General features: G+C 38.3%; 1 protein-coding gene across 1 annotated transcript in view; it reads left to right on the forward strand.

The window, feature by feature from the left end:
- LOC126971670 (uncharacterized) overlaps positions 1–20,378 on the forward strand; it is a 110,313-nt gene that overhangs the window by 74,171 nt on the left and 15,764 nt on the right. Inside the window, exons 3-4 of the mRNA XM_050818058.1 lie at positions 2,546–2,658; positions 9,211–9,306. Coding sequence (XP_050674015.1) covers positions 2,546–2,658; positions 9,211–9,306 — 209 coding nt within the window. The remainder of the gene's footprint in view (positions 1–2,545; positions 2,659–9,210; positions 9,307–20,378) is intronic.

Raw genomic sequence — 20,378 nt, forward strand, 5'->3', positions numbered from 1 at the left:
ACTACAATAAATTTCGGGGAATACATACATGTAACATACATAATGTAATATAATACATGGAATGGAATTTCAAAACTGACGATTTGCGCGAGAGAGTCTTCCAGAGTGGTAAAAGTCTGCCCTCCCCCCTGTAATTTCTAAAATAAGAGAATAAAAACACTAAAAAAAATGATGTACATTACCATGCAAACATCCACCAAAAATTGGTTTGTACGAGATCTTGTAAGTAGTTTTTTTTATGCGTCATAAATCGTATTATCAATAACTTAATTGAAAAAAAAAACTGCTATGGAACGCTTCATGGGCGAGTGCGACTTGCACTTGGCCGCTTTTTAATTTGAGTGCTAAAAGTTAATTCCTGGAGCTCAACGTTTAAATGTCAACTGGCACTAACGCTAATATTGCCTCATACCGCTGAAAAGAATTCAATGACGTCTTAAGGCGCGGACTGACTTGGATTGTAAACGCTACAACCAATAGTAGGCTCAGCTGCAAATAGGCATTTATTTTACTGGTTTTCTTTTGTTTATTCAATACATACATATTAAATTGAATAATTGTTTGGTTTAAATTTTAGAAAAATACTAATTCTATTAAATTCTTTAAAGAAAGAATGTTGTTATCGCTGAAAATTCAGAGATTTTAAATTACAAAGTTTATTTTTGGGAAGCAACTTTAAAAAAAATTATTGGACATTTCAAATTATATATAAACATTCTTTTCGGTTCAAATTTTTCTTTAAGTCTTTCTTTGCGCACTATATTATTTGCGTCGGAATATTTTCATTGCGTTCTATTGTAATCGACTCTCCAAGAAACCAATTTTAGTGGATATTGAGGTATGACCGCACCTTAAGTTTAGTACATAAACTTAGTATAATACCGAAACAGACGAACTCTGTGTGAAAGTGAGATAACTATCCTTACTTAAAAAACTAAGTGTGAGAAAGAGACGGAATAGATGGAGACCATGAAACCGTTTCGAAACAATTTAATGTCCTATCTCCAATTAGTCTCCTGTCAAATTGGACCGCGTTTAAAATTTAGTGTTTTTGTCGTTTTGTTGTGTTTTAGCGGATATTACTTAAAAATATAATGGTGTCGTTTTCTGTAATAAATTGTGTTTTTCCATGCAACAATCCAACTAAAGAATAATTACACAAGTAAATACTGATTTTTCAATACGACTTTGGTGATGTTTATTTTCATAATAATTCAGTAAAGATCGGAATATTACATTTTATATACGCAGTAAGCACTCTTTTTCTGAAGATTATATTAATCAAAAAACATATGTAAGTATAAGATTAGAAAATATTGTATAACTACGTGAATATGACGCTGTTTATCAATATTTGTCATAGGGATTGTCTTAAACCAAAATACTACACACTTCACTTACTAACACATCTGTAAAACTAGCATCCATAAACATTAAAAATTTTGTCTCGTTTAGTACCAGGTACCTACTGACCGTAAGGTGAAAAACTTGCGTAACCAGTGTAAATGCGAAAGCTAGCACGAAACTGTACCGAACTTATTAAATGACAACCGTGTGATAATTAATATTATATGATAAAAGCTTAGAATATAATAGTGCATTCATGTCTCTGGGTGTGCGGGTGAGGTAAGATATATAGGGACGGAGAGAATTGATATGGTAAATGTTGGTGCTTTTCTTCAGCCCCCGAGGGAGACAATAAGCCTTTAGGTATATAAATCCTTTCTTCTTCGTTTAGATCGTGTTTGGTGGTTAGCTCACTTAGTCACAGATGAGGTTATTTAGGTCCGCAGCGTTAGTGTTAGTGGCGTCCGCTATTAAAATTACGCGAATACGTGGATCGCGGAGAGCTGCGCAAGTGTGTGAGCTCGTGATCTACCGACGAGAGAGTGTACAGGATGAGGCAGGGGTACAGGGAACGGGATGCGGAAGGTGAGATGGTGGTGTGGAAACGAGAACTTGACAACGTTGACACTGACGGTTACAAGTTCGTTCCGAAATTAGCAAATGTAATATGGCGCAAACACTCTGGATCTACCAGAGATTAATCCTTACAATCTCACAAACTTTTCCTGTTTATAATATTAGTAGAGATATGGAAGATTTCAGGCTAATATTGGGCAAAGACCGTATAGTGGAAAAAAATGGAGGAGGCCTTCATCCAAAGAGGGGCCCATACTACTACTTAAACATTAATAATTAAGAAATAGAAAAAAAAGATTACTAACATAAAACTATTCTCTTTTTAAGTTCTTATAATATGCCTAATATTAAGTTAATTAAGTTAAGTTAAGTTTACTAACAATAATTATAAGTTTGTTTTAATTTTTAGATTTAGTTTTTTTTTATGGTATAGGAGGACAGGTTAAGGAATGTGTATGCGCTTTTTTTGAAGGTACCCATGTCGTTTCGTCTCTGAAACACCGCACAAGGAAGCACATTCCTAGTTTAACTTTAATATGTAATTTAGTATGGGAATAAAAAGGCTTTTTATTTTTATTTATTTTAATATAGGGATAAAAAACTAAATTTGCCTGTTTTTCAGTGTCAAGCATGTCGGAAGTGTGGGTGGAGTTCCGAGCGCCGCGGTTCGTTGTGCACGGCCACAGCGCCACGCTACGGTGCAACCATAACGTCGACCCGGAAACTTTATATAAGGTAATTCTTACATAATTTATACCTAACACCTAAGAACAATAGCTTTTTTATTACGGTAACTATTAGTTGCTTGTGTGCGTGGCATCTTGACACTCAATGGCATCTTTCAAATTTTTTAACATACGCTTCGTGTTATTTTACATTGAAATTAATGAAACATAAAAAATGTGATATGATATTTGAAGTATTATTTTTACAAAGTTTTACTACGCAACCCAGTATTTAAGTTTCAATTATAAGCAATGTTTAACAGAACATGTGGCACGTCAACGTCACACATTGTTCGAGACTGGTTTGAGTTCGCCCACCTGGGCGTAGTATTAATTACCGCACTTTGCTACTACACCTGCGATATCTATTTGGAACGCAGCGGAGACCAATCCTTAATCTCAGGTCTAGAGTCTCTAGGTATAGAGTCTTTTGCTGTTAAATAACCGATAAAAACAGATCAGGTTTAATACTTTAGTGCGTGTGACAAGCTACGTCTTACACCCGCGATTTGTGTGTGACGTTATGTTAATGTGTGTGCATTGTTCAAAATAGAGGTTAACTCGAAACTCAATTATTTTCCTCGTGTTCGCAGATGTTAGTCTTTCTAGAACTATGCTTTCATTGCAAAATTTTAATTGAAATCCATTAAATTTTTGTGGCCTTATATATTTCTCGATGTTTTCAGTAATAATAGCAGTAAACGTCACCAAACGCAATCATGACTGCTATCTCTTTTTATTTTTTTTACTAGCCTTCCGGATCTCACTTCTGGGCTAAGGCTTACTCCATTTATCGCAGTCCTGTGCCAGCTCCGACCAGTTCTTCTTATAGGCATCCAGGTCATCATGCCATCGTTTTCGGGGTCTGCCTCGACGTCTTTACCCGTCTTGAGGCACCCAATCCGTGACGACCTGTGCCCATCGATCTTATGCATCTGACATAAATACCCAGCCCAGTTCAATATGAATCTTTCTTGACATTGTTTTTACATACACCGCACCTATTTTTTGTATTTAATTTCTCTGAATGGTAAACAAAAATGCTTGTATTAATATCGCATACCTTCAATTAAATACTCTAGTACATATGTATATTTTGCAAAGGGAAGGCAAAATAAAATAGAAAAAAACATTTGATAGTACGCATAAACATTGTTACGCGAAATATTAGTTATGGTGTATGGTAAAATAGTTTTAACAATATATCTTATATATATAACACTGAAATCTGAGAAAACATTCTTACAAGAGACATTACCAAGTAGACATTGACTAGCCAAGCATGAAAGTTACTGAGTATCTCATTATTTTTTATATTATGTTGAATAAGTAATGTAACTGTAATATGACTTGATATTATGGAAAGTTTTTCATCTTTATGGATGAAGAAAACCTTAGATCATTTATACGTCTAAATAAATTTTGGTTAATATTCAGTCTTTATGACATATGCCATACAGATCGCGAGTGTTAGACGTAACTTGTCACACTAAAGTAATAAATAAACCTGGTCTGTCTTCATCGGTTGTCTAGCAGCAAAAGGGTCTATCTACACGTATAAATTATCTAAGAAGAAAACAAAAGAAATGAATTTCACTGTAAGAAGAGAAAGCTTTGTAAAATAATAAAATCTGAATCGAGAGACAGAAATCTGTATTCAAATTTGGAACGAATGTATTATTAAAAATAAAATTGTTGGAGATCATTATTAAAAATGTAAAATGAAATGGTGCTTAAAGAAAATGGTATTGCAGAAGTGATGAGCTTGCATAAGTGAGAATTATCTGCATGTTCATATATTATAATATCGATTGTTATAGTTATACTGCCTCTATCGAAGACTTTTAAGATATCGAGAGGCCGTAACTACTACAAACACTGTAAATGTTGTTACAATAATTGCCAAAATCCTATAACGAAAAATGAAGAATGTTCTTGGATTCTTTAGCGAATAATTACTGAATTAATAAATCAAGTATGTAATTATCGGCGGAAAAGGAAATTTTAAAAGGAAACTACAGTTTTGATCCCAAAAAAACGGTAATGGATAATGACTGCCAAACATGGTTGTTTACCAAAAAATTACAACACTTAATTAGGACATGTCAGCGCGGAATGGAAAGAAGCATGGTTAAATTAAGGAAAATTAATGAGGTACATAGCCAGAAGATAAGGAAGAAAACAAAACTAACTGATGCCTTAAGTCAAGCATTAAAACTAAAGTGGCAATGGGCCGGACATATTTCCCGACTAACAGATGCTACATGGACCATTCAGACCACAACATGGAAGGGACCTGCAGGAAAGATAAATGTGGGCAGACCGCATAAAAGGTCGACCTATGAGATTACAGAGATTGGCAGAACTGCTGGCTCGAAAAAGGGAAATATAGAAAGGAATGGAGGAGGTCTTTACCCAACTGGCATCCATTTGAAATTTATGAAGTAAACTAACATAGCACATGCATTATAACTTACTAATATAAAAGTTAAAATAAAATAATCATATTTGTCAACTAATCATACTAACATTCATAGTAACACTAAAATGTACAAAATGAAATGGAAAATCAATTAAAAGGTTTTATTACTATTATTATTATAATAATAATCGGCGGCAGAAAATAATATATCGATCTAAACGGTAGCTTATTCTAAGAAACTTCCTACTATACATATGTAATATTCCAAACTATCGTCAGTATACGAGGAATGCCTTAAATCAATTCCTACAATTCGTCACTAATCAGAAAAAAAAGAAGAGTGAAGCAGGGAAATTAAATAATTGGAAGAATTTCAATTTCATGTAATTAACCTCGAATAAAACTTTATGAATTGTTCGAAGTGCCTTTTATTATAAAGGCGTTCCAAATTTGAATAAATGCAAAACTGAAATTCCAATTTTCAGTTGGAACAATATTTATGACCAGACTATTTATTTAGACTTTTTTTTGTAACAATACTTTTGGCTGTACTTGATTGCAGAATTATAGGATACAGGTATGTACAGAATTTGACAATAAAATACTTAGTCTGAGATCTATTGAGCGTATTGACACTTTGCTTAGACTCATCTAGAGTAAAGTTGCTCAGATTCATCTGAAGAGTTAAGTCCAAGTCAGTTATAAACAAAGCTTAAGGTTAAGTCGCCCATAACGACGACTTAGGAAGAACTCAGACTATAAGCCAAACATAATTCAGATAAACAATTTCTTGCGTCATCACAATAACTATTATTTGACGTTTTAAAATTCCCGTATAATACACTGTCTGCTGTCATCCAATGATAGCTGTCACGCATCTAAAAATGCATGCCGTCTCTCATAACAAATAAGTAAAGAAGTCCGCGTTTTGCATAAATCATTCATCGATTTCCTCTTATTGCAATAAAACTAATCATCAGATAATTTTAGGCCCTTGGCTCGGACAATACACGAGACCATTAAGCCGGCTCCAGGGGGAATAGAGGTAGCCTTCTCTATTTCACACTGTGATAGCTCCTGTCTGGCACGTCCATGTCGCGGGGGTGGGCCCAGTCCGGCGGGGTATAACGTGGAACCCTTGTTCAGGGCTACGGGTATAGCCCTCAACGGCTGCGAAGGTGGAAATGCAGTGCATTGGAACGGCAAAGCAGGTGAAAGAGACATACCCAACAATGAGCCAACTCCACATATTGGGGTGATAAGGGTCATGTTGGAGTTACAGCACCAGGCACAGCGATGTAAAAGAGTCGGTGGCGATGAGATGATGAGACCCTCGGGTCCAACTGCAGCACTCACAGTCCTAAGCAGGATTTGTGCCTTGGCGTCAGGTGGCAACTGGACATAAAACTACATAGTCACTTCACTTTCCTTGTCCTCAAAATATGAAAGCACAAAATAAGATAATGAGCACTAATACTAGGGCGTCCCCCTTAAGCGACGGTCGAAGCCACATAAATGTTAGGGCGTCCCCCGTAAGCGACGGTGCAAGAGACCAGGCGGAAGGGGGCATAATCAAAATTTATAGGCCATGGGTACAAACTAATCTTTAACGGAACCATCAGCGGTAAAAATGGCGTCGGAATAATTCTGTCTGGAAATCTATCTCAGAGACTAATAAAGACTGAAAGGGTAAGCGACAGACTTATGGCTGTAAAGATAGCCCTAGACAAACAACCATATTTCAACATTATATCTGCATATGCACCACAATCCGGCATCGTAGAGACTGAAAAGGATGCTTTTTGGGATGATCTTCACAGCTTACTAAAAAATATACAGCAAGAAGAGACAGTACATCTGGGTGGTGATTTAAATGGTCATGTTGGAAGCAGCAACACAAACTCAGAAAGATGGCATGGAGGCTATGGTTATGGTACCCGCAACAGCGACAGAGATACTATTCTACAACTCGCATGCAGCTGTGACCTGGCCATCATCAATACCTTTTTTAAAATGAAAACGTCCTACCAAGTAACATATAAAAGTGGGGGACACGCCTCTCAGATAGACTTTTTTCTAGGGCGACGTAAACATCTAGGAAATTACAAAGACTGCAAGGTCATACCGGGAGAACCACTCACCACTCAGCATAGATTACTAGTCACAGGGTACAAGCTTTGTAAACCTATAAAAAAAATCGTAAATTAACACCAAAAATTCAATGTAAATCTTTAAAATAACCAATTGAAAAACTATTCACAGCGCAACTTTCTGAAAACTTAAGCTCTATGGATACCATACATATGACACGCAATGAAATATGGGTAAAATTTGAAAGATTATGTAATGGCAAAGCAGAAGAACACCTAGGCCGCACAAGAAGCAAAAAAGAACCAAATAAAGAAATGATATGGTGGAGCTCAGAAATAAAAGAAACGGTAAAAACCAAGAAAGTATTTTTCAAAGTTGACCAAAGATAAAACTGACTATGAAAACTAAAAGAAAATCAAAAAGGAAACAAAAAGACAGATTGCAACATACATAGCGAAAACAAACTCTCACTTTTACAACCAATTAGACTCTGCCAAGTCAGAAATAGATATACACAAAATAGCTAAAACACGTCACAACAATACAAAAGATATTTGTAATGTTAAATACATTAACGATAGTCATAACAAAATGCTTACAGAAGACAGAGCCATTACCAACAGATGGACAGAGTATTCCAAAAAGTTATTAAACGTATCCCATCCCAGAAATTACAACTACAGCAGGCCTGAAACAGTACAGGGGCCACCTCTAGAAATATCAGCCGTAGAGTTAAAGAGGCAGTACAGCAAATGAAAAATAAGAAAGCTCCAGGGCCAGATGAAATACCAGTAGAAGTCTGGAAGCAGCTGAGAGATAATGGAGTAGTTTGGCTACAACAACTATTTAACAAGCTGATTCGGGGATTACCAGACTCGTGGCGTAATAGCTATCTCATACCATTTTACAATGGGAAGGGAGATGTTAGAGAATGCAGTAACTATCGGACCATAAAACTAATGTCACACCTACAAAAAATTTGGGAAAGAGTGATGTACAATAGATTGAAACATATTTTAATAAACGTAACGCCAAATCAATGTGGTTTTGTATCAGAGAGAAGCTCCCCAGATGCTATTCAAACGGTTCGGATACTACTTGAAAAGGCCAAATCTAATAAATCTAATCTCCATATGGTTTTTATAGACCTTGAAAAGGCGATCATGTCCCACGTGACCTCATCTGGGAATCACTGAGGCATCAATCTGTGCCAGAACATAACATTTATCTCATACAAGTCATATATCCATTTTAATACTTTAATAAATGGGCAATTATAAGGCCATAATGTAAAAGCTGTTTATAACTATATCTATAATCTATATCTATAATCATTCAGAAATACGTTTTTGTTTCATATTTAACTTTGATCACACATTTTCGATGGGTTAAGACCTACATTATTCCCGAATACTTACATATATTTATTTTCTATTGATAGATCTGCGTGTGTCGGATCAGCTAGTAAGTACTGAATCAAGTACAGCTAAGTTTTACGTAAGTAATGTCTGAGCAAGCATATTTACCAGTGGGAGGCTATTTTGCATAGGATTCCGGCTAGATTATGGGCACCACAACGGCGCCTATTTCAGACGTGAAGCAGTAATGTGTAAGCTTTACTGTGTTTCGGTCTAAAGGGCGCCGTAGCTAGTGAAATTACTGGGCATATGAGACTTAACATCTTATGTCTCAAGGTGACGAGCGCAGTTGTAGTGCCGCTCAGTAACCAGCTTATGCTGTGATTATCCACAGCTGTTAAATGACTATAAAAAGTAAATCAAAATTTGCCTTAAGCTTGAACTCAGCTGAGTTTTACATAAGTAAAGTCTGAGCATATTCTAAGTACGCTCTTTAGATCTCAGCCTTAGAATTTAAAGTTGCAGAGAAGAATCTTGTAGAAGATCCAATTTTCTACGTTGACCTGTTTAAAAATATTCCTGTTCATAATAGAGGAACACGATAGCATTACGCTTCGGTTCCCTCCAATATCTCTTATCTAAATGGAATATTACGTTTATTCCGTATATTAAATTCCAATTTTCCACACAGGTGGTTTTCTTCAAGAACAGCCAACGCATTATGCAGTACGTGCGAGGAAGAGACCCACCTTACGAGTTTTATAATATCACTGGAGCAGATATTAATGTAAGTTTCTCTTTAGTATTACGTTTTAAAGTTTACAACTATTATAGAAAGAAAAAAATTATAATTTAAAAGCAATGACGTGTTTAAAAAGGGCGCTGGTGTGGGACGCGAATTGCGTCGACACTCTGGCTACTTCTCATGCCCAAGTTTCGTCAGTCGGTGCTGGGGCTGCTGCTTCGACTGCCGAAGAAACAAAACGTTACAAATATGTCGATATCAGTGAGTCTTGCATCTTTGTGCCGTTTGGTGTCGAAACCATCTTCACACAATAGGGCTACTGGCAATCCAAGCGCTGGCAGCTATTTCGGTCAACGGATCAGCCTAGCTATCCATCGTGGAAATGCTGACAGTACTCTTGGTATGCTTCCCCGTAATGATAGTTTTAATTTAAGGTAATCATAGTATTGTAAATATAGTAATATATGTTTTGGGTATCAGAAATTTTATTTCAGTAACATAATAGTTTATTGTCCATTTATCTTGAATTTATTGCAAAGATGGATAAAAATTATATTATTTCGAGTGCACTGTAATTTTTATCTAATTATAATTGTTACTTTAGAACTTGATTTTACTTAATGAAACTATTTAACAACAGTAAATATATAGATACACTTTCAAGTTGGTTAAATTGGAAATTTCAGATATGACGATAGAATCTTTGACGGAAATAAATTAATGCATTTTTAGTATTTCAACAATAAGCATTTATATATTGTGGCGTTTGATTTGCCTGAGACTATTAAATTGTTCACAAAATTCATGGACGATGCGGGACTCGAATCCGCGCCTCTCGGGTTCCTTCCGAGTTCCTACAGTGCGAATCGTCGAAGTGATGAATCGACCGTAATTTTGGTACGTCTTGTTCAACTCTGTGGTGGAGGTTCGAGTCCCACATCGAGCATTAATTTTGGTACAAATTTATTTTCTATATTTGATCCTAGAAGTGAGGGAGATCACTTAAATATACAAACAATTTGAAAATGTGTAAGATAATAATTTTAGTTCCATTGTTTTAAAATTGATGCTATCTGATGTTAAGTGGCTACCTCCACCCTCTCTCCAGCAAAACCAGAGAAATCACAGGATCGTTGCCAGCCTTTTAGGAAGGTGTTCGTGCTTTTGATAGTGCTCGTATCGTAGCGTCCTTCAAACACCACGTAAAGAAGCTGATTTTATGCAGTTTTCTATAAATACAGATATTTATTTTTAAATCTTTAATTTGTTTATCTAATGTATAAAATTCTCATGTCGCGGTGTTTGTAGTTAAACTCCTTCGAAACGGCTTGACCGATTCTCATGAAATTTCGAGTGCATATTGGGTAGGTCTGAGAATCGGACAATATCTATTTTTCATCCCCCTAAATGTTAAGGATGGTCCACGCCAAATTGTTTTTTTTTCAATTTTTTTGATTATGAGTCCTTATTAATTATACTTCAAATTTTCACCTATCTACGATCAACAGTTACTTTTGTATCGCGATTTTAATATCGGCAATACAACGCAACGTTTGCTGGGTCAGCTAGTAAATCTATAAAATTCTGTGTATCTTCTTTCAACAGTGGTTATAGTTAAACATAATATTATACACTGGCATACCTTTGTATTTATATATATATTATATGTAATGTATGGTACATTACATACCATGTTTTTTAATTACACACATTACCACCTAAAAATTTAAAATGCTAAAATATTATAAATTTCACAATAATAATGCAATCAGCCTTAATAAGTTATGTGATCAACGAAGCTTAATGAATTAATTTGATTAAGAAATTCCTCTAAGCCGAGGGAGGGTCTCACGAAAGGTACGTTGTTGAGTCCATAACATTATTGTTTGAATCATAATGTCTGTTATTTAAATGTAATATAACTGTTATATAGTAAATTTCGTGACCAATCCTTACTAATGTATAAATGTGAATGTATGTTTGCTTGTAACGCTTTTACTCCGAAGCTCCTGAACCGATTTTGATGAAATTTGATACAGCGATAGACTGGAGCTTGGGAAAGGACATAGATTACATTTTATCACGGAAAAATCCATTGTTTTTGCGGGATTTATATAAAACTGCGATGAGCTGTAACTATACCAAAAGTAGGTTTAGTTTGCCATAGCAATCTTCCTCGAAATAAGATTCATAAAATAATATGTTGGGTATGAGATAATCTTCAATTCCAAACTTGTTTATTATTTTTAAAAACCCCTTATCTACGCGGACGAAGTCGCGGGCATCAGCTAGTACTTACATCACATTAAACAACCTTAGATGTGAAAACTGTCAATGGCTTACAGATATTTTTTAACCTATTTATGATTGTTTTACTAATAAAATAAAATAAATTATCGATATGGAGATCTAAACAATTGCTTTGGTTATTTTAGCTAGGAGGCATTCGTTGTCAAATTAAGGTTTGTCAAAAGAGGCATGAAGGTAAAGAAAGGGACTCGAGGGAAGTATAAGTGAAGTAGATATGTGAAATCTCCCTTGCTCTGAAGCCATTCTATTATTGGTCTGACAAACCTTTTTTTTTTTTATATGAGAGGGGGCAAACGGGCAAGAGGCTCACGGGATGGGGAGAGGTGAGGCAACCGCCCATGGACATCCGCAACTACAGGTGTGTCAAGAAATGCGTTGCCGGCCTTTAAGGTGGGAGTATGCTTTTTTCTTGAAGGTCCCTAAGTCGTATCTGTTCGGGAAGACCGCTGCCGGTAGTTGATTCCACAAAGTGGCTGTGCGAGGCAAGAAATTTCGAAGAAAACGCGCGGTTGTGGAATGCCAGATGTCTACGTGATGCGGATGGTACTTTGCACGTAATGTCCGATGGTGGAATTCGGCCGCTGGAATCAACCCGAACAGCTCCTCTAAGCACTCCCCGTGATAAATGCGGTAGACGATGCAGAGAGAACCCACATCTCTACGCAATGCTAGAGAATCAAGCCGATCGGAGATGACTTGATCGTCGACGATTCGAGCCGCACTTCGTTGTATGCGGTCAAATGGAAGAAGCTGGTACTGGGGAGCACCCACCCAGAGGTGAGAACAGTACTCCATGTGAGGCCGAATTTGCGACTTATAAAGTTGCAGGCGGTGGCTTTTAGTGAAGTACTGTCTCGCCTTACTGAGTACACCAAGCTTTTTAGAGGCCAGTTTAGCCTTCTCTTCCAAGTGACCACGGAACTGAACGTAGCTCGATATATCGACGCCAAGTATGCCAATACAGGCTGTGGCAGTTAGAGGAGTGATCTCGAATCGAGGGGATACGACAAAGGGAGACTTTTTAGTGGTGAACGCACAAACTTGTGTCTTCTTGGGGTTGAATTGGACTAAATTTTGTCGGCCCCATTCCGAGACTTTGCAAAGCATAGTCTCGATTTCAGACACAAGCTTGATCCGGTTCTCGTCGACACTATCCCGGGACATGTTGGCATGGCCGGTGTAGGAAGCGTACCCCGTGCTGTCGTATGCATAGCAATGAATATTGCTGATTTGCAGCATATCATTGATATGCTGAAGAAACAGCGTAGGGGATAGCACACAGCCTTGCGGGACACCAGAGTTTATGGGTTTTAAATCGGAGCATGCACCGTTGATAACAACCTTGATGCTCCGATCAGCCCAAAAGCTAGTGACCCATTTGCAGAACTTCTCGGGACGCCCATAGGATGGCAGTTTCGCTATAAGCGCTTTATGCCACACCCAATCAAAGGCCTTCGCTATGTCCAAACTCACCGCCAACGGCTCTCCCTTCAACTCAACCACTTGCGCCCATTTATGGGTGAGGTACGCAAGAAGATCACCAGCTGAGCGACCCTGACGGAAACCGTACTGGCAGACGCTGATCAGCTGGTGCCCCTCTAGTTATCCCAAGAGCTGGCGGTTGATGATCGACTCCATTACTTTGGAGAAAATGGAGGTAATGGCAATGGGGTGGTAGTTGGACGGATCTGAGCGTACACCTTTCTTAGGGATCGGGTGCACTAAAGCCGCCTTCCATAATTTCGGGACTACGCCTGATGAGTAGGAGAGCCGGAAAAGACGGGTAAGGACCGGCGCCAGTTCCGGAGCACATGTCCGCAGCACTATCGGGGGAATGCCATCGGGCCCGCTCGATTTGTGAATGTCCAAGGTGAGAAGCGCCTTAAGCACGGCACCATACCGGATTTTTACCTCCGGCATATATGAATCGCACCGCGGAATATGCGGTGGTGGTGCATATTGGTCATCCAGAGTCGAGTTGGACGCGAAGAGGGAGCCCAGGAGATCAGCTTTTTCTTTCGCGTCATGGGCCAGCGAGTCATCATCCCTGTGCAGTAGCGGAATGGCTGGCTGGCAGAAGTTTCCTTGGACAGACTTGGCGAGCGACCAAAACGCACGAGTTCCCGAGGGAAGGCGTGCAAATCTCTCGCCAATTCTGCCAATGTGCTTCGACTCGCGCGCGCGCTTCGACGCGTCAGCAATAACTCTTTTGAAGGACCTGGAGGCATGATTGAAGTGTTTTTTAAGTTCGCTGGAATTCACATCCTTAGATAACACCGCATTGACCCAAGCCTGATAGCACTCCTGCTTTCGGCGAGAAGCCATTTTGCAGGAGCGGTCAAACCATGGTTGGGACCTGCCACCGATAGGCACAGAGGAGGATGGAATGAAGAGTTCCAAACCTTGCAGTACCACATCAGCAACAGCATCAGCAGCGGCATCTGGATCTCCCAGCGAAAAACAGATCTGCCTCCACGGGTAGGATGCAAAAAAGCACCGCATCTCGTCCCACTCTGCTGACCTATAGTGCCACACGCGGCGACAGCCTAAGAAGCGGGGCCGTGTTGGGCGCGTGATCGGCACGGTGCTCCGGATCAGGCAGTGGTCCGACGATCCCAGAGGAGGGTCAATGGAAACTAGGTAGCCGTCCGGATGTGAGGTCAACAGAAGGTCCAACAGTGAAGGTGTATGATCTTGCACATCTGGGATTCGCGTTGGCGCAATAACCAGTTGCGTCAGACCATATGCTAGGGCGAAGTCGTGAATAGATCTCCCTGCATGATCGGTGGTACGTGAGCCTAGCCATTCGGCGTGGTGGGCGTTAAAATCGCCAAGAAACACGATCTCTGCAATGGGGATCTGCTCCAACACGGAATCTGTAGCCATTTGGATGTGTTCGAGGAGCCGGTCAGTCTCTGCGTTACCGCTATGGGACCTCAGGCATGCGTAGATTCGCGGATGGTCATCGCACTTTACACGCAGCCAGATGATGGATAGCTCCTGTCCTTCAAGAAAACTCAGGCGTCGAGAACAGACATCCTTCCTGACGTAAACGCACAAACGCACGTCCCGTGGTATAAAGGAGTGTTCCAAATTATACCCCGGGTAGGAAAGGTAAGATGAATCAGCCAGGGAGGATATCTGTGTCTCGGATAAAAAGAGCAGGGCCGGCTTCGCCGTCTCCAGGTGAAAGTGGACGGCATTTAAATTTGAGCGAAGCCCCCTGATGTTGCAAAAGTCCACAGCGAGTGTGGAGGTGGGTGGTTTGAGCCTCCTGCTCTGTTTGCCCCGAGTCAGCGTAGATTTGCCCCCTCCAGAATACGCGGGGCAGCCTGGGCAACCACTGTTAGGTACAGGCCCTAATTGTGGACGCCCAGAGACGGATTCTCCAGGGCTGCATAGCCTGGTACCGTCCTGGAGTAGTCTCGTTTTAGTCTGTGCTGCCATTTGTGTAGGAGGGGGGGTGTAGGCCTCCGGATACACCACTAACCGGACGAAACACAGCGGCATAGCCGCTATTTCACGACGGTTTCGAGTGGGGGAGTGGTATTTCTCCGCGCGTGCCGGCCCAATTTGGTTGTGTCCGTGAGGACCCAACATTGCACTACCACTCCTACATTAATTAGAGAAAAGTGAAGTAAGTATTAGGTTTTTATAGATACATTGAGAGAATGATTGAAGATAGACAGATAAGCTTAGGAGAATTGAAATATACAGTTGGCTCAAAATGAAAGCCTCAGGTAGACTATTCCCTAAAAAATTTGTAAATCAGTAGTAAAAAAAAACTCCCGCGAGTGTAATTGAAGAGACCGATAAAATAGCGAAAATTCAATTTTATTAGCGTATAAGCCAAGTAGTAAGGTACTAGTCTTTTTATCATAATAAGGGACGATATAAGCAGTACGTTCAGCTGATGGTAATTGATACGCCCTGCCCATTGCAATGCAGTGCCGCTCAGATTTCTTAAAAAAACCAAAAAAAAACTGAGCAGCACTACAATTGCGCTCGTCACCTTAAGACATAAGATGTAAAGTCTCATTTATAGAGCAATTTTACTAGCAACAGCGCCCGTCAGACCGCAACACAGTAATTTTTACACATTACTGCTACACGGCAGAAATAGGCGCCGTTGTGGTACCCGTAATCTAGCCGGCATTCTTTGCAAAGCAGCCTCCCACTGGTAAACTCCACTAGTGGTCTGTTTTAGAAATCAACCCACGCCTAGAGACATGACACATGAAGATAGAGTAACACTTCAAAACTATTATAATAGTTATTACCATCTATTACCATCCGTAATAAGATGGTACCATTTATTATTACCATTTACCATCCGTAATTTTTAAGAGTTAGAATAAAATATGATTGCAAAGTAGGTTGTTAAAAAGCTAGTTATATGGACACAGAGTAAATTATTACAATATAGTTCGTAACAAATATTCTCGTTTGCGAAAGTTTGATTAATGGGATTGGAAAAGTTATTTATTACCGCGCTAGCCCACGTGTCGCCTACATTGGTCTCAAAGTTTATATCAAATTTATTTAAATTTATTTGAATTCATTTGCTTACAGTTCATGTTATAACTACAACATTTGATAAATAATTTCCCTTTTAAATATCAAGAACTTCTTACTCTTAAACAGTCTGTTCATGTCTGTCTGTATATCCGCGCAACTCCTATATCACGCAATGAATTTTGATGTCCAATAGTTAAATAACTTTTCACGTAAACTTTATGTAAATAATAAAACCTGTTTAATCAATTTGTTATGTTTTTAAAGTGATAACCCTCACTTATAGGATTAATACACAAATAAAATTTGGGTTGAGGGTTATCACTTTAAAAACATAACAAATTGTTTAGATTTACAAGAGCGACATCTCAAGTCAATTTCCTCATATGCAAATATTGGGGTTGAGCAGGTTATCAACTGTAAAGTAGATCCTGTAGATGAAGCCACAACCTGAGAGTTGAACAAAGTATACAAGATTTTATAACGATACGACACTCGAACGGTTAGCTCAGTTGGTTAGAGCATCGGCACGGAACGCCGGAGGTCGTGGGTTCAAGTCCCGCATCGTTCATAAAGTTTTATTGTTTTTCAAATTTTATTTGTGTATTAATTCTATAAGTGAGGGTTATCACTTTAAAAACATAACAAATTGTTTAGATTTACAAGAGCGACATCTCAAGTCAATTTCCTAATATGCAAATATTGGGGTTGAGCAGGTTATCAACTGTAAAGTAGATCCTGTAGATGAAGCCACAACCTGAGACTTGAACAAAGCACACAAGATTTTATAACGATACGGCACACGAACGGTTAGCACTTAAAGTAATAGCTTTAAGGGTAAATGTATACACTTCTACAATAAAGTCCCAGCCACTGTTCAGGCATTATCTATAAATAAATTATAATAAATTTAAATGTTATTAAATTTAAGTTGGTTAGAGCATCGGCACGGAACGCCGGAGGTCGCGGGTTCGAGTCCCGCATCGTTCATAAAGTTTTGTTGTTTTTCAAATTTTATTTGTGTATTAACCTGTTTAAGATTTGTGTAAGTAGAAAATTAAAATATTTTCTAACCAAGTCGAAAAATTAATTAACATGGCTTACGTTACCTTAAACTTGAGTGATATTTAAAAGTATTGAAACTACAAAAGAATTGTCATTTCTTAAATCCTTTTAGGTACGCCGCAAAGTCATATTCTCTATAGTTACTTTTTTTTATGGAATAGGAGGACAAACGAGCGTACGGGTCACCTGGTGTTAAGTGATCACCGCCGCTCACATTCTCTTGCAACACCAGAGGAATCACACGAGCGTTGCCGGCCTTTAAGGAAGGTGTACGCGCTTTTTTTTAAAGTAACCATGTTGTATCGTCCCGGAAACACCGCACAAGGAAGCTCATTCCACAGCTTTGTAGTACGAGGGAGAAAGCTCCTGGTAAACCGCACTGTGGAGGACCGCCACACATCCAGATGGTGGGGATGATATCCTAACTTGTGGCGTGTCGTGCAAAGGTGGAATTTGGCGGCAGGAATCAGGTTAAACAGCTTTTCGGAACACTCCCCGTGATAAATGTGGTAGAAGACACACAACGAAGCGACGTCTCTACGCAGCGCCAAGTGATCCAGCCGTTCACAGAGCAGATGTTACCATTGACTGTGACCATTTTCATCCATTTAAAACTATAATTAAACATTTTGTTATTTACTACGCTATTTACACTCTAATTCAGTATTGTTACATTTCCAAATAAATATGAAAAGGCATAGGTAGTTGAAAAGATATCAAAACTTAAAAGCTTCAACGTTGCAGGTTTAGACCGCTTGTCCCACGCACATGGATGAAATATGCGCGTCACTTCAACAAAATAAAATTTTGTTAGTACTGAATAGTTTCTGACTATTCGGAGGTTATCTATCCGGATGAGTGTAGTGAGTTTCCGGTAACGTCTCGTCTCGCACTACGAATTTGCGCTCGTTGTGCGCAGCTTGACAGGGCAAGGGCGGAGGGTGCGCGAATGGTAGAACTAAAACTTTTGTGTTTCTATTGGCGTTCACGGGTGCACAAAATATATTCACAATATCCCCTATGATTTCCTATTTTTAACTTTTATTCAAAATTACACCCGTGCGAATGGGCGGGCCGCTAGTATTACATAATTAAATAACAGATACTCCATCCGTATCGATTTTGTCGCAAATATAAGTCGACTCTCAATGGTCTACCGTAGATTCACTTGGGGTGGTAAATTATTAAGGGATTGTATTGTGAACAGTAGTGTTTTTATTGCTATATATTTTTTTTTTTTTTATTCTGGCACTACAATTGCCCTCGTCACCTTGAGACATAAAATGTTAAGTTTCATTTGCCCAGTAATTTCACTAGCTACTGCAATAAACAAATTACACATTACTGCTTCACGGCAGAAATAGGCGCCGTTGTGGTACCCATAATCAAACCGACATCCTCTGCAAATGAGCCTCCCACTAGTAAGATTATAAAGATGACATGAAAAGTTAACTTAATCTTAAACTACTTTCTCATTTTTATATAAGAGGATGACAGCCGCGCGGTTGATAATAAGTGATCACCATTGTCCATGCTCTCTTGCAATCCCATAGGAAGCCAGACAAAACCCCCATTTGTAGTATCACCGATCTTCAACAACACTTCCCTTAAAGCCTCGCCTAGTATCGGAGTACTGAGTATTTTGCGTAAAAGTTAAAACAAAAACACAGTTATATGCGTTTTAATCGTTTAAAAAATGTTTTATTATATTTTGTTCGTTTCATAAATAAATCATTTTTATACAAATATACCCTCGTAACAGCTCGTTTATAATGCTTTTACATAAAAAATATCTTTACAGAAACACGAACATTAATTACAATTTTGATAAAATTTTTGGCTTCACTTCGTGAAACCCCCTCAGTACGTTAAATAACATTTTACGGATGGCAATGTTCATTAATGCACCGGTGATTATGTATGGAGTGGTGTGGACATTATGACTTTTAATTTGTGAGAGAAACGATATACGAAAAAGTTTACGCGAGATATAAAATGTTTTTTTTTATTTGTGAGATCCTCAGAAGTAAGCAATGGAAAGAAGAAACTAAGGAGTTTCTTCTTTCATTTGGACAAGGGTCCAAATGATAATGATTGTATTTATTAAATACCTTTTTACAGCAATACACAGTCACACAAAGAAAAATTTAAAGAAATAAATATTATGACTGTTCATTGTCATTACATTTATGAAAATTTAATACATGTTCACAAATATTAACCTTTTTGCTCTTACTAGTAATTTTCATTATAATAACACTAGAAATATGAAATTGCTTGTAAATAATTCTAATAGGCTTCATAAGATACATAATAGCTTTAAGGGGAAATGTTTGCACTTTAATAATAAAGTCCCAGCCACCGTTCAGGCATTATATATAAATAAATTTTATTGTTTTATTTAAAAATATCTATGTCTGTCGTACTATTCTACTACTCCACAGCTGAATATCTAAGTGATCGGACAGCCTGGGACTGTACAGCAATAACAATAACAGTACAATATTGTATATTTTATTAAAAAGAGCGCAAAAATTAAAGCTGGGAGAGTTTCTTGCGCCGCTTCTTCTCTCTCAGAGCGCTATTTGTTTTCAAAGTGATGGTGGTGTTAGAAATGACATCAAAAATAATTCTTAAGGAATCAATATTGAGAAAATAAATGCCTTTTATGCCTTTTTAAACCTAGTAATCTAGCTAAGTACAAAATGCTTAAGTTTAAGTAATTGCGTGTTTATTCACTGCCGCTCAACTAAATCGCGAACATAACTCTGTCAATATTCCATGGAAACTTAAAGCAATGCGTGCGTCAGGTCATTATTGTTTTTACAAAATTGAAAAATATATTAATTTAAATTTCCATTTATGATCACAATCTCGCAGTATTTTAATTAAACTGAAATTTTAGCGTGCTAACTGACCATATAGCTTACCAGTATTATGTATAAATGGTTTGTTTGTTGTAGAACATTATGTTAAATTAAAACCACCTAAAGTCTATTTTATATATAAGTCAATGGTTGTTTTTTTATAAATACAGTATACAGGTCGTTGTCGATGGTTATTGCTCGAACCCGAAACCCACGAACGCTGGAGTGCCCCAAGGCTGTGTGCTATCTACCACGCTGTTTCTTCTGCATATAAATGATATGTTGGACATCTCCAAGATACATTACTATGCAGACGACAGCACTGGTGATGCGGTATACACGGGCTATGCAGGTCTC

Source organism: Leptidea sinapis, chromosome 24, assembly GCF_905404315.1.
Source record: "Leptidea sinapis chromosome 24, ilLepSina1.1, whole genome shotgun sequence".
Classification (NCBI taxonomy): Eukaryota; Metazoa; Arthropoda; class Insecta; order Lepidoptera; family Pieridae; genus Leptidea; species Leptidea sinapis.